This window comes from Lissotriton helveticus, chromosome 2_1 (genome assembly GCF_964261635.1).
Source record: "Lissotriton helveticus chromosome 2_1, aLisHel1.1, whole genome shotgun sequence".
Taxonomy (NCBI): domain Eukaryota; kingdom Metazoa; phylum Chordata; class Amphibia; order Caudata; family Salamandridae; genus Lissotriton; species Lissotriton helveticus.
The window spans coordinates 1,986,208,654-1,986,224,603 of NC_136059.1; the positions used below are offsets into that span (position 1 = coordinate 1,986,208,654).

At 40.6% G+C, this 15,950-nt stretch overlaps 1 protein-coding gene across 2 annotated transcripts in view; it reads left to right on the forward strand.

Annotated features, from left to right (window-relative positions):
* Positions 1-15,950, forward strand: part of FHDC1 (FH2 domain containing 1) — a 111,552-nt gene that overhangs the window by 64,394 nt on the left and 31,208 nt on the right. For both annotated transcript variants that reach the window (XM_078676939.1, XM_078676940.1), the window contains one exon: positions 695-797. In XM_078676939.1, the coding sequence (XP_078533065.1) occupies positions 695-797 (103 nt within the window). The remainder of the gene's footprint in view (positions 1-694; positions 798-15,950) is intronic.

The window sequence follows — 15,950 nt, forward strand, 5'->3', positions numbered from 1 at the left end:
ACGTTTTTGCAAGTCTTGTGTAAGGTGCTGGGTTCAATGTTAGAAAATACATTTAATGGCAAAACATAAGAACTGAAACATGATTTGTCACTTTATGTTTATTTAGTGAAAATGAATGTGAATAGGAGGAGAAAGGCAAAACCGTGCCTAATGCCAGAATGCCAAAGGGGGAGTTTGATTGCGAAGAATTGTTAAATAACACAAAGCGCAGAAAGGAAAATGTCAGCTACCAGAGAAGAATAGTAGAAACATACTGGCAAAATAAATACATAATTAAAAGATTTAATGGGGTGAAGGCTACAATAGGATAGGTGAGTCTCTCCATATTTTCATCTCTACCATCTGTCTTCTCCAGCAACACCACCTCTGTCCCATTGTGAAAGAGAAGGAAAAGGGTGGGGAAAAAAAACAAAAACATCACCCAAAAAGAACTAAGCCTTGAATGAAAATGTTCAATTGAAGATTATTTGGTGGTTCTCCACATAGATACTTTTTAACACAGAGTATCTGCATACGAGTCCTCGTCATACAAATACATTCTTGGTCAATTTTCAGTGCGTTTTCTCATCCAAAATGGTTGCATGCGCCGGAAGCAGTGCGGGCAGACAAGGGTGGGAACGGTTGCTATAATTTCTATGTAAGCTTGTGGCTGTCTAGTTCATCCGATGATAACTCAAGTACAATGTCTTCCAAGGTCTGCTGAGGACATCGTTGAAGATATTCGCTTGGGAAGGTGTGATGTCTACGAAGCGGAGAGCCTGCGTGAATTTCTCAAGTTGTTACCAGAAGCGGAAGAGGTAAGGGTTAATGTTTTGCTTTGGGAAAGCTGCGACCTTGCGTCATTATGGAAAGTGTGGATTGCTCCGTGTCTTTTAGTCAAATTGGATCTGTGCCTTCCCACACCGCAGTCCAAACAGGGACTCCAGCCCGTCTCTTGTGTTATGTAAAAGTGTGCGCCGTTGTAAGCCACAACCTGGCACGTGAAGTTATTTCTTTAGATTAACATGTAGAATAAAAGCTGCTGTGGACTCGTTCATATGATGAGGTGTAAGCTTGCAAGTCACCTTTAGAGATGAGATAACCAGCTAATGACGTGAGTGGTTAAAGTGATAAGTTACCTCACCCTGAAGTCAGAAGCCCGCCTCTTGCTGGACAGCATCCATTTTACCACCAGGAGGATCAGCTTTCACATTTCTGTTCTGATTAGAATTGTGACGTAGAAATGTGTGCATGTGTGTTTCATGGCCACGTGCTTGCTTGTCATTCTGTATGGGACCTTTCACCGGACCACTCCCAATGCAGATCAAGTGTTTGCTCACTGTGCATGAGTTTTCTACAGTTTTTTCCTATTACGTGATTGTGAGCAGGTCACTCACCTTAGCCACACAAGCCTTTTTTGTACTTCCCGGTTTATTTTTATCGCTTGGTCTTTTTAGATTATGAGCAGAGCACTTGCCGTGACAGTAAAAACACTGTATTGAGTAGCATTCTGTGCTTGCAAAAGACAAACCTTTCTCATGTGCCACAAACACTGAAGTAAACAAGGGACGTGAGCTGGCATTTGAAACTTCTGCAATATATGTGTAAGCAATCAGCCATCCAGAGAACTTTAATAATTTCCATTTGCACTTCTTCACAGCCTGTTGTCCAATTTTAGTGCGAGTTTGCATGCCATGATTAATTGGTGTGTTCAGAGGGATTCTTTTTCGAAGAATGACGAAAAGTGTCTTGCTCATACCTAGATTTCAATCGGATATCTTACAAACAAATGTATATTTTAAGCAAAGTGTTATCGCCATGATGCGTTTGCCTGGTCAGCTGGGCCTCGGACATGAAATGTACTACATGGTAAACAGTGCAGCTAAACCTCTTTGTCTTTCTTTGAGGGCTCAGTTGAAAGGACAGCTTAGGCACTGAAGAAGACATGGGCTTGGAGTGAAGAATGCTTCTCTCCATTCCAGGGAATTGCGTATTGCTGTAGGCCCTAGGGGTGAGCGTGTGTTTGTCTCTGTGGACAGTCTGGTACAGATAAAATATTGATGAATTAGGATTTAAACAAAGACTATCCTAAATGAATATGTTGTCACTTTCTTTCTCAAGTATAGGCTGATGTCACTCCTGTAAGCCAAATCTACTCTGCGCTGACCCTGTTAAATATTACAGTATTCTTACTCGACCGCAAAGACTGCCTGTGAAGGTCATTGCAGTGGAGGTAGTAACATTCTCTAGAATTAGTTTAAAACATTGGCACATTTAATAGTGACTGATTGTGGTTGGGCGAATGTAGTTGAAAAGAAGGTGCAACATGGTGGGAATGGAGACTCGCAAAATGAATGACCGAAAGCAAAGTGAAAGCATTGGTTTAGGAAAAGGCTGAAATAATTATGACCGGTTTGTCAGATAACATAATGATAAAAGTATAAAGTGATTTCTAGTTGGCATTTTTGTGTCACTTTTTAAAACCACTCATTGTAACTTCAATATGTTTGGTTGATAAAATAGCATAGTAAATCCATAGCTCAAGGGTGTAATCCAGACCTGGGTACAAAGAACTGACAGTGCCAAAGTGTTTTTTGTAGGAGTCGGCCAGAGCTGGGCTAACGCAGATGGGATATAACCGAGGGGTGGAAAAAAATACTGTGACTTGTAACCATATCTGTTGGGTTAGCCGATAGCATAAATAATACGCACTCGGATATCATGAAAGCCACTGCTCTGCAAGACTTTCCATCTGTGTACGTAGCAGCGTGCAGTGAATACTCCTTACAAATGACTCCACCACCTTTCATTGTTTCTCCTTTCACCTGCCCAGCGCAACCTGACACGCCTTTCATACTCAAGTCTTTCTCAGGACTGCCAGATTCAAGACACCTTTAGTCCCTCCTTTAGGAAGTAGTGCAGCTTGGTTGGGTAAACTACCAGTTGTATTTTGTGAGATTCACTCCTGGACAGTGACTCAGCCTTTCATCCTTTGAGTGACTGCAGTGCAGACCGGTTTCAAGTGGATGCGGACTACTAAATATAAAGCAGTTTGTGCAACACACTTTCTAAAAGCACTTTGTGGACCTCAAATTACCACTTGCTCTTACCGGTGACTGTTGCGGGAGGTGAGCATATTTACTGAGATGAGTTTATTGATTTTCAGTTCCTTGTGAAGACGTTGCACTGTTCATGGGATGCTGTGACAATCAGAAACTTCCTCTGGATAACGTTCACTCATGGGATACACAATTGCCCATTTAAAGCAATACTGAGCGGTGCTGTGCACTCTGTGACCTGAAACTTGACTTCACGCAACTTGGGATCATGGAACAAATTGCAGAACTAACCAAGAGCTACTTAACTTTCTGCATTTCTGCTGCCATTCATTTATTTAAAATTCAGACACTGAGTAGTGTTGATTCACACCTGTTTCAAGTGCAATGCAATCATTAGCTCAAATAATTGCCATATGAATGTAAAAATGCAGCAGTTCATGTAAGTGGAACCGTACACATTAAATGCCTCCCTATTTCTGTCTCGGAATAATTTTGAGGGCAGGGCATTGTTTTAAATTGCTCCAATCATTTGCCAGATCTGAGCAATTTAGCTGCTTTCCTTTTATTGCACATTCGTTTCAAGGAGACTTCTCTCTCGTGTCGTTGCTTGTTTTTTTTAAATAATTGTTCGCACCCGCCACTATAGCATACGAAAATACGGGTTACTTCATAACGTGAGCGACCTTAATTGAATTGTCATTACATTCTGGAGGGAAATTGGGTTTATGAAATATTGGGCTACATTCTCAAAAATGAGCCTCTACCAGTTGGAAAGTACCAATAAGACTGCTCAGACCCACGCAGTTCAGCTTTACGATCTGTTATGACCGCTACATTGTAATCAACCTTTACTTATGCATGAGTTTCGAGTTTTCCCCAGCTCCTCTGCTGTCCTTGGTAATTCCTCCTTCCATCACACTCGCAGCTTTCTGCCTCTTACTGCGCCGCAGAGGCAGTCGATCATACTGAAGGCCAACCGTGATGGCTGCAGATATTTTCCTCCTGCTGTCAATACATCAACATTATATTTATAGCGTTGGTCTTCTGGGTGTACTGGACACACGCATGCCGGTACGAAGCAAACACCCAAGTGCGTGCTGGAAAACCAACTATAGCCAATCCAATGCAGCCTACAATGAAAAGCCAGTAGGCATGCGCTATAGGATATTGGCATCAGTTTCTTTTTCTTTTCTTTTTTTTTTTTTCCTGTCAGAGTTTTGGTTTTTTTTCAAGACACATGCCATTTTCTTTGGGCATATTAATTCAAATACCTCCCACCTCTTTCCATCTGTTTGTGCTTCTGATGGAATCACCAGCTGAAATAATCTACCTTACTCATTCACTATTGTATTACCCGATGACAGTAAGTGCTTGCCCACTTATGTCTACTAAATGAGAGGCTCACTGTAGTGCTTTGTTTTTACTAAAGGTGGCAGGTTAGAAAACGTGGTCATAGTTGAAACTGGGGCGTCCTTGGTCCTGATCAGTGATTGTTTTTCTGTTGATTGTGAGGTCTATGTTTGGAAGGCATAGACAAAGGTCTGATAGTGTGATGGATTTGAAATGCATCCTAGTCAGTGAAGTTTGTTCTTTCAAGGACATTGGAGTAGATCAAATCATGCTCTTGGGTCATGGAGGACAGCTGCTTCTGCCAAATGAATGTTGGTATGGAAGCCTAGTTGTAGTGTGAGTTCCTGTTTATTGAAATCTCCTGTTGGTTTAATTTGCCTGGGCAATTATGATAGCTAATTTCAAGGACCTTGGGATTTCACATTGTTCGAAGGACCTGTTGAGATAGAGAATGTGTAGGGCAAGGGCGTCGAAGGGTGTCTTGATGTCTTCACCTGGAAGAAAATGAGATTGAACTAAGCGGGGTCACAGAATCCAGCTATGATCCTGTTTTCTGATACTTGATTTAACAGAATTGAGAACTCATCCGGTTGCCTTGGATATGTGGAGAAAGAACATTCTTTTTGTGAAATTCTCATTTACAGTCCACTGACATGATGAATTTGGGACTTACCTGGGACTTGTTGAATAGTAAACGAGACCACATTGAAAGTCTTCTCAGGCACTTTGACTTTGTAAGAAAAACTTAGTCTATACATTAAAATCCATCTGGTCGAACTTCCACAGGTGCCTGTGTAAGAACCCAGTGTGTAAAGGTATTGCTTTGCAAGTAGCCACCCATATGTAGAGGTTATAAACCAGGATCTGTTAGAGGGTTTCACAGGGTAACGGGAGGAATTTTACTACTGGTGCTTCGTGATGCAAAAGTAGTTGTCTGTCCCAAGGAGGTAACTTGATACCATTGGCTGGCCACTGGTTCTGTTAACACCGTACTCAAAGCCCTTAGAAACTAATTGGTATGTCTGGCATGCTAATAGCCACATCATATGTCTGTCAAAAATAAAAGATCTAAGTCAGGGTCAAGTGTGAGGGAGGCCGAAATAGCAGTGTATAACAGGTGACCTTCATTTCATGCTGTTTGACGAGACGTATGTAGGTATTTTACATGAATTACAACCCTGTATAGCCGAAATAGATGATAAATGTAAAAAGTGTAAGGCGAAGAACATAAGAAGCAGACTTTAAGACTCATAAGCTTCCTTTCTCAGCGGCAGGAGATTTGGTTACGGTGGTAGCAGCGAAAACAAAAAAGGCCTTATCGGCCATAACCAGAGTTTTTAAAGCCCCCTTCTGCCCTTAAATCTTAGGCGGAGCACCAAACCAAGGATGAGGAGTCCGTCCCTAGCAACTGACCATCTGTGACGTACTTCATCCCATTTGAGGAGTGTATAGGGCAGAGGTCCTTGGGGCGCATTGCTCAAACAGACAGTGGAAAATTGGAAATCTGATTTCTAGTCTCTTGCTCACATTTTTAAATTTGTGTTTGAGTTTTCACAAACCGGCCAAACAGTAAGCACGGAAGGCAATGCAAATCATACATTAGCATATGTAATGATGGATCAATGTTTTATGACGATTGTAACTCGGAAGATTACTCACCTTCCACTTATGGCACTGTAATGGTTTCTTCTGCATGTTGTGAACCAACTATTATTTCACATTCACTCGTTCCTCTCCATAACTTGCTTTCCTGATAGCTTTTTGAAGTGACTTTACAGCAATGTGTTACAGCAATATGTAGTGCCTTATAAATCAACAATAATTGTGTAAACAAATACAAAGCCATAATATCCTTAATGTTTGTGCCTTGATGGCTGCTGCCCCATGTGTTATGCTTCATGCGCGTTCAGCAGCTAATCAAATTATACTTTCACTGTTGGAATCTGACTTCATGGTACCTGCCGCAGTGTGGTTGCTTGCGCTATCACAGTTTGCACTGCAGAACAAATATTTACAGGACAGATTCTCACCAAAAGGCCTTGTGCCAAGTCAAAAAGTTGTTTTGATTATCTTCGTTCTACACCCCTGCCCCTAAATTCTTAACCACATAAATATTTGACTGTAGAGAAATTACCTGTAGCAGTGAGGCGTGAATAGCTGGATTGTGGAAGCAGGTAATGGAAAGTAGGTGCTGTTCTGTTCACACGAGTTGAAAGTGCTAGATTGTTCTGGTTGACCTTTTTGGTTTTTGAAACTTGGTCATGTTCTTCATACTACTACAAAAAAAACAATGAATAATTCTTAAACAAAAATAAAACCTTTTTTATTCAGCAGAAAAATAACTTTGAAAAGAACTCAGCCTTGAGCAGAAAAATAACTTTGAAAAGAACTCAGCCTTTTTTTTCTGTGTAGATGTTCCAAGAGATCAGTCAACAGACTGAACTGACCAAAGTTCCAGTTAAAAAAAAGGTTTGTTAAAAAAACACTGTTTTTTAAAGTACTGGCCTGGGATCTTGTCAGTAGGCAGCTTGCACCAGCCCATTTCTCCTGTTAGCGCCGCCTAAAACAGAACCAATTGCTAACCATGAAGGAGAAAATTTAGCGTAATGGACAGAGCTGCCGACTTCGGAGCTGGGGAACCAGGTTTGAGTCTTTTGAGCTCAATATTGGCTCAACATCTTGTGATTGTGGGAAAATCACTTAATCGCCTCTTGCCTACCATAAATGAATCCATCCTTAGCTGGTGCTCATGAAAAGCACCGGTGTTGATTACTGAAAAAGACCAGCTCAAATTAAGCACTGGAACCGACCCTATGCTTTATTCCTTTTAAACAAACCTTTGTTTCACATTTATGAATCTGGTACAGCTGGCTTTTGTGGGGTGAGTGCCAGTACAAGAACACCGTTATTTACTTATCAAATGTAGGTCTTGTGCGAGGAGTAACTAGAAGATGCCCCCTTTGAGTGTCAGCTTCTGTTAGTGCTTTTTTTCTGCTTAAGGAGGGGACTCAGCCAGAGTGTGGAATGGCAGCAGGTTCTGTTCACTTTCCATGGGATGAGTCATTGTATTCATGTGCTTGCTTTTCGTACCAGAGAATAGCGTCATTGCATCCTACCACAGGTCAAATATTTGTCAATGGTGATTAGACTGATAAGCTTTGGTCCCTCCCTTCCTTAGATATGCTGCAAGTTTAAAGGTCTTGCATCACATGTTCATGAAGCATATATAACTTGAGATAAAGTAAGACTAGTTCACCAGTTTGCACGCGCTCTACATACAGGTTGTGGGTTGAGACTTGGTGTGTTCCAGTCCATGCTTCCCACGTATGACTTCATAGTCATAAGTAATCTACATGGGGTTCTGAAAACACAGCTGCAGTTGGTTAGGTTGAGGAACTGGCTTTACTTGTTTGGAATGGCTTTTTATTGGCTAGAATGTTTGTTACATTAGCAAATTCAAAAAATGTTTTTTAAGCAAATCAAACTCCTAGTGATAGAGCGCTTCACAGGAAGATAAATGTTGAGATAAGTTGAGACTACACAAATTTAAAATGGTGATTCCCTCAGTTTTGTGACCTCAATTTTGAGGGCCAACCGTTTCAAAATGATCAGGTGATATGCATACAAGTAACTTAATCAGTTAAAATTAAGTCAATAGAAGTAAACCGTCTAAATGATGCAATACATATAAACCTGGTGGAGAATTCCATAATAGCTCTTGTGCACATTCACACAAAGTTAAATCATCCTGTTTTGAAATTACCTTTGGAGCTGAAGGTGCTTCAAGTCTCTGTTAAAAAAAAAAAGTTTGTGTGTCACTATAGTGGGGTTTGCGCTGATCGTTGAGTGGATGAAGTTCCATAAAATGGTCCACTCCCTGAAAACGATTAAGAAAGTTTTGTTTCCTGAATGTAACTATTTCTAGGAGAAGGGTTGGAGCCAATAAAGTGGCTTACCTCAGAAATGTTCACTTGTTCTGTCAAATATTTCAGGGATTGAAAACAAATGGCTTTGTGAATATTGCAGTCTGATAAAAAAAAAAAAAAAAAAACTAACTTCCATAGAAAGCAGTTTAAAGTGTTATAAATAGGGTTGATGTGACTGAAAAGACTGTTTTTTTTTCCTTTTTTGTAGGATTGATTTAGAGCAATACTGTAGTGCGAGATGTCATGCCATATTTGTAATGGAATTTGTAGAAGAGAGAAATGAATTTCAAGACGGTTGCGTTTGAGGTGATGAAAAGACATCCGAGACTGAATGCTATCAGAACCTCATGGAGTTAGGCAATGTCCTCCTGGGAAGAAACCTTAAGAATACATTAGAATATCATAAGTGTGGTAAAAGATGCAAGAAGAGGCAAGAATTTCCAAGTGGAGATTGAAGACTTGTGGCAGAATACAGCCTTGTGCCACCTGATGGCAAAGGGGACATGGATCCGATGGTGCTGTTCACCTTTATTAGTAGATGCTGTCTAGTTAATAGGCCAACCACTTTAGGACAGTGGCACATTTGCTCTTTCAGTATATGAAAGAGGGTGGTATGGTCCACTTTAGCAAATGCTGCTGAAGGATACAGCTTAATCCAAACACTTGCTCCACATTGGTAGGCGATGCTCCGTATGATGTGGAACCCTTATGTATTTACAGTGCAACATAAATAGAAATTATAGGCATTTCCATCCCACCAAAAATAGAACTTATTTAAAAGAAGCGAAGAGTGCATTTATTGTATTTCTGTTCCTATTTTAGAGCACCGACTATTCATTAAAGCTAGTCCTGTGATCATGGTTTCCCTATCAAAGAAGTGCTTTCTGTTAGGAAAAAGGTGAGGAAAATGAAGAGGAAATCGTCCTAGTTAATCTTTTTCTTAAAATAAAAATGGGACTTAACAGGCCAGAATAGCATCCATCCCCATAAACATTTTTTTCCTACTTTGATTTATATACTGGTATTCTGCAAATATTGATTCTCTCTTACAGTTCGTAGATATTAGGATGCAATTTTATCAAAATCCGTCATGAAGCAACGTGGTACTTTGCTTTTGAGATTCATGGCAGCTACTAAGTACACAAATCCATCATATTGTTTTCAGCCTTAAAAACACTTGTGTGGAAGTGAGCACTGACCAGTGAAAAACTGTTCATGAATGCTCTACTAGGCATAACTGGCTCCCCAGAGAATGCCCCTTCTGTGGCCAGGAAAGCAGACCTTTCTCTAACTAAGGCCAAATCTTTCCTGTCCAAAAAACCTGTTGCTAGGAAATGGTGGAAGCACACATTTCTTCTGTGCTTTTCTTCAGATGCCAGAATTTTCTACTGGTAAATATTTCACAAATCTAAAAAAAAAATGATGTTCCTGCTTAAGAAATTAGATGCATGCTGATAGGCGAGCATGAGTGCACTGTAGGGAAAGGGACCTTTACATCATAAATCGTAGTGTCTTTTGTGCAGTGGTGTCTATTTAAGGTCTCCTGCCAAGTTGCACCAGCCTTTTTGTCTCCAAAAGCACTTCCCTTGGCTGGGAAGCACAAATGGGAACTGCCCAAGTCACATGGCTATGGCGTGTAGCCTTGATGGAATATCTGTTAAGCAAATTAGCTGTTTTTGTTTTCTTACAATGCTTTTTCAATAAGCATCAAATATCTTTTACAATTGGATAACTTGGATTAAACCAAGTTCAATACAAAGATACCACTGGATAAAAAATCTATAGTCGGTTTCAGACTTGTTCTGTAATTGTGCTTTGAAGTTTGCATGATAGGGACATTCTCGTGTTTTGACATTTCTTAGGTGGTGACAGCCAGCAGACACCTCCCCATTGAAGGTTCTGAGAAAATCTCTGAAATAGACTCTCAAGCTGTTGTCTGCTGTATTGCACCAGACCTGGCCTTTTTGTGCACATAAAGTGCAGATTGTGCACGTCTTGCAAGCAGATTAAAGCGTTTTGACATCGCTTTGGGTTATGCTTTTCCCATCTAATCAAAGCTTTGATTTTTCCCACCATTTGGCCACGTGGCCAATGTGATGGACTGGTGTATGGGTGGGAGACTTCGGACAGTCATGCCCTTTATTTTTCCAAAGGTCTCAACATCAAAGTATAAAAAGGACTATTTCCATTTTCTAATCGAAAATGGCAGTGCAGTGTCCTCACTTCTGTAATGATGATCTTGGCACCCTCGCTAGTGAAGTGTTAGAATAACACTTTGACGCCTATCAAGTCTACCCTGAAGCACTACTGAGTTTCTGGGACCAGAATATTGTCACCAGAATAATGTCTGACCTAAAAATTGTCAAATATATTCTACAAAAAATACTGTTCCATTTGAGTCGATAATAGAAAATCTGCACACACTGGGACACTATTTTTGTGAACCATATTTAGCGCATGATATTCATGTCGGATGACATTTCTAGATACAGTATTATAACACACAACCCTTGTGAGCCTAGCAAGCTTCCCACCAGGCATATAATGACATAAGGAAAAATAATTCTTTATCTGCCGCACTTCAGTATTCGTCACATTCTTGTTCGCAGTTCAACTCTGTACATAACCCAATATCATTCTAGCATACCACAGAGTGGCCAGACCCAGACTTTTTGCTCAGAGTTTTTGTTGTGCACCGTATTCTAGATGGCATATAATGTTCATGACTCATGCAGGCAGTACTAGAAGATTGAGTGTTCTAACGTGATTGGTGGTTCTTCACCTGTCGGTATGCGTTAGTGCTAGCTGCCAGAATCTTTAGTAAATAAGATGTGCATTATGCACGGTGTATCTTCAATTGAAGACTATTATACCCGAATACAGAAAAATGAGTTGCCTTTGTATCCTGAAAAAACGTTGCACATTTAAACTGCTTTACTGAATTATAAGCAAGTCTTACTATTACAGACTGGCAAACTGTGTTCTTTGCAGTTCCCGTCTGGCATTTGTAAAAATAACCTACTTTTTTTAACCGAGGCCTAATCTAGCAGCACATCTGCTATGAGAGTTAGTGAAATCACTGGTTTGTTCATTAGCGAACTGTAATAAATAGTTATTCTAGGGTGCCATCTGGTTTCTTTGCTTACATTCATGTCTGTTTCGCCATTTGCTTTTCAAAGTCTTCTGTGACAAGTGAACACGTCCTGTATGTTGTGACTTCAGATCAAGCACTCTTGGATAGATGCACAGAAGATTGATTGGCTTTGAAAAACAGATGCATTATTAGTGGCTAATGGCTAGAACAAACAAGTGTTATTGTTAATCTTATAAAACCACGCGAATAAAAGTATTAGTTATTGTGAATATTTCCAGCTCGGTAACTATTTACAGCTGTCATTTCCTCAACCCATTCTGCTATAGGGAAGGGTCCTATGCCACATGCACTCCTGCGGTACAGAGCCGCTTCATTGAAAAGATGTATTTTGCGTCACAAAATGAAATATATTTATTGCAATATTTTGACATAATCGATCTGATTCACAGTGGTTTCCCGTCCAGAAAAGTTAAGTGAACATGTAAGGTTTGCTCGAGTCTTTGGTTACCGTATACATTAGAGCAATTCTGGAAATAGCGGTTTACTCTGAAAAGATGGATTTCAGCAAATTGTTTTGAATTCCACTTGCTCCTGGCACAGATGCTACAGCCAGGTGTCTGTCAATCGAGTGAAACGTGACTTGTGTATATAGAAGACACTCTGCCTTCTCAAAGAGCAAACCTTTGTTAGTCACTCAATTTAAATAGATATATTGAGAGGCAAGTAATATGCTTTTAATGAGGCGAGCTTCATTTTTTTCATTTTGCCTATGGAGCAACACTGGGCTGCGAAGGAGCCCAAATTCGTACTGCAGGGAAATCGGGTAAACTGGCTGATTTCGGACATATCACGCAGTGTGTGCAGTTCATTTGGCCTTTGGCTCTTAATGGAGGTGAACCTTTTACTGGGGAGTCGGAGTCGATGCGAGTCAATAGTAAAAGGTTAAAATATTGAACTAGGGTGCTGAGGCAAGGGGTTTGAGCATATGCACTAGCACCCATCTAAAATATATTGTCAGTTAAAACATTTGCTGGTTGTTTCTGTTTTTTCCATTAAGACCAGGAATTGTATTTTGGGATCTCAAAAACAGGAACGGACCGGCCCCATACTTGTTCAATAAAAGCTAGTCAAGCTTTAAAAGTATATATTATTTGCAAATGCTATTAGTGCACCCAATGTTTGTCTACTTGTGCCAGAGTTTTATGGTCCCATCCAGCGTGTAGGTGTGCAGTATATATCAATTTCAGAATTTTGGCACAAGTTGCATCACACGTGTGGTTTGAGTCATGAGGTGGATGCGTTCTGGGCCTGGATTGTGATTTTCTTTTTTCTATCCTGGAAATTAACTTCGTTGTATCTACATAGTAACACCATAGCATTGTTGTAGGCCCATGCCATCGCCAGACTGATGCTCAATTAAAAAAAACAAAAAAAATACAAAACAACCAGGGCTTCATGTGTTTTTTTTTTTGTTTTGTTTTTAACTGTCTATTCTTAAGACCCATGTAAGGTAGGTGTTTAAAAGCTGCATTTATAATATTCCTTAACTTAAGCCAATACCGCCTCTCTTCCTCAAGGAACTTTGCCATAGTTGCAGGACTTGCAGTTAATCCCCACACCCAAGCAATTCATGTCCTCTACTTGCAAATTTCAAATGGGTATTTTGGATAGGGTGTAAAAGGCCCAGAATGCAGTAGTTCCACCTATTTTTGGGCTGACTAAAATGATCACGTTTCTGCAGAGCATGTCTTTGCGATGACTTCCAATTAGGGACCACATTTTAGTAAGTGTCCTACCTTGTGCATTCGTTCCTCCTTTGTAAGACCCCAGATACCTTGTTACTCCTGGAGTGTTACCCACACCTGTGGCTAACCTCTTTATGCTAGACTGAGCAGAGATCCATCAGTGGCCTGCCGCTGCACCCTGCATCATGCGTCTGAGAGCCCACCATAAGGTCCATGTGGTGAACATTAACGCATCTAAAATGGGTGTTTGTGGTCCAAACTTCAAATATCTTTTGGTGGGATTTTATTACTCCTGCATCCTTAGACTCAGTCCATGGATTTCCTTTACAATCAAAGAGCTGAGTCTTGATTGGAGAATTAAAGAGGTGCTGGAGACTGACTCCAACCCAGTATCCTGGTCCATGGAGAACATCTTCAGCCACTCACTTCTACTGCTCTTTAGGACTTGGAAAGAAAGCATCCTGTTGCCATCTGTACGTTTTGTTGGGCATGTATGTGCATCTGCGTTTATCATGTCAATGAAGACCATGGCTTGGTATTCTGATTCTTAAGATGACTGAGGTGCCAGTGTTCTTGGAGAAAAACGTCTGTGTTTCACCGTTCTCATTGCTCCAGGTAGTTGCATTGCGGATTCCTTAACAACTTTTATTTTCTCACATACTAGTGCATCCATGAAAATTTTACTGCTGATATAAATACTTATATATTCACAAAACATCCTGGGTATCTTTTTCATAGTTGTAAGGGACAAACATTTTTAGCAGTTAAACTAAGCTGAACTTGCAAAGATGTGAGAAATTCTAACTTGGAGTCAGCACATTTTTGGTTAATTATTTGTGTTCTGTTTGAGAGTTCTGATCCTTGTATTCCCTTCCTGTAATAACTTGGTTTGTTCAGCCTCAAAACTAGTGAGTGAATAGCAGCACCAAACAGGTTGTACACGTTATTGCATAAGCGAACGCTTAGGCATTGCATGCCCTGTGTTATCAGAAAAAGGGCATGTTCTTGTTTGTGTGCGTGGTGTTTTTTATGTTGCTGGGTTGCGACCGGAAGCTACAATATAATTGGTTATTAGTGTCAACAGTGTGCTAGGGTGCAGTGGAGTTGGCACAAGAGGGGGTGGATCATACCCTGTCTTCAGATACTGACTTACTCATGTCCAGATTTGTAGCAAGTTGGCTGCAGGCGCTTCTGTGTACGGGCATGTTGGGAGTTGTCCAATGGCTGCCATTTCCTAACCTGGAAACGGGACAGTCACGTTTGGCAGCTGAGTTGCATGCATTCACTTTGCAATGTTTTTGCTGGAAAAGAGCGGAAGTTACAGGAGTTCTCCTGTGCCACCATACAGCAGTTGTGCTGGATGTGTTTTGGTATAACCTTCAGACATCCTTCGTCTTCATGTCGTCTTGTGGTGATACCCTGTTTCCCCTTCCGAAGGACTGCATGCATTTTTGCAGCAGTTGCTCCAACTCGACTGTTCGCTCATTTTAAGGAAATTTTGAAAAATCACTGCCTCATCCAAAATATAATTCAAGATAGCTAAAAGAAGTGAAGGCACCATTAGGACAAGTAACGCGCATATGAAAAATATCCGGTTTGGAAACTAACTAGGAGAAAAGAACATTTCCCTAAGAAATTGCTGTAGGAAAGATATCTCGAGAGCAAAATCTGCTTCCTATAATGCAGTGGCAAAACCACCTGGAATTTGTACTAGGCAATTCATTTGTTATTAAAAAAAGGCATCCACGTGGGGTAGTGGTTTGCAGAATACTAAGAACATCGAGGATATTGAAGGTTTTTTGCATCAGTGGTCTCCTTCATAAGGAAACAGATGGAGAAAGCATGGGAGAGGAGCCTGACCAGGCATATAGATACTGTACCGCGTCATGGCATGGCTGCAATCTTTCTTTCCAATGAAGTTGGATCCACACATCACCATCCCAAGACTGAACTTGTCCCTTTTCTTGTGGTTGCATAATCCTGAAGTGGCAGAATAAAAGGCTAGCTTTCGTAAGGGTGTGTGCGCATCAGACTTTTTTCTTTTTTCCTTTTCCTTCATGCCAGACATGGGGCTTCCGGTGTATAGTTGATCCCGAGTACATATTCAACCCCTGAGTCGTCATTTGCACATCTCACATACAACATTGCACCATAAGCCAATGACATTGTTACTGACCTGAAAACTACATAGGTTCGGTTGTGATTACTAAAATGAGGTTTTGACGTGTGCACCACACCTCTGGCCTAGCCATGTTCTAGCGGTAGTGATTACTCTGATTTATTGAGACCCATTGGATTGTAGGTTTCATCTACTGGTTGCGTTTGGCGCATTAGCTTTGACAAAGTCCGCCAAAGCATGGAAATCGTGTTACAATTAATGAATGGGGCATGATTAGATGTAGTCTTCCTTGTAATACGGGCGAAAGAACCAATTTGAAATAAATGAACTATTTATCAACTTTTATTGACCAATATTGTCATTATTCATTTGTCACAATGTGGAATGTGTGAATGACGTCTGAAGGCATGGATATGGTTTGTGGGTTCTATATGCTGCTTTGGCCTCCAATGGTAGTCCAGACAGAAGGCAGTGTATGTTTTACACACCTTTTTTGTAGTTAACTCACAAATATTAGACAAGATGTGCTTTACTGTATGAACCCCTCTTACTCCCTCTACAATGTTCCTCTCTTACCTTGTTCTCCCCTTCCATTATTGTGAAGCGCTCCGATACCCCTCGGGGTCTTGTTCGCGCTATACAAAACTTTTAAAATAAATAAACCTGTGTAGTGTGCAC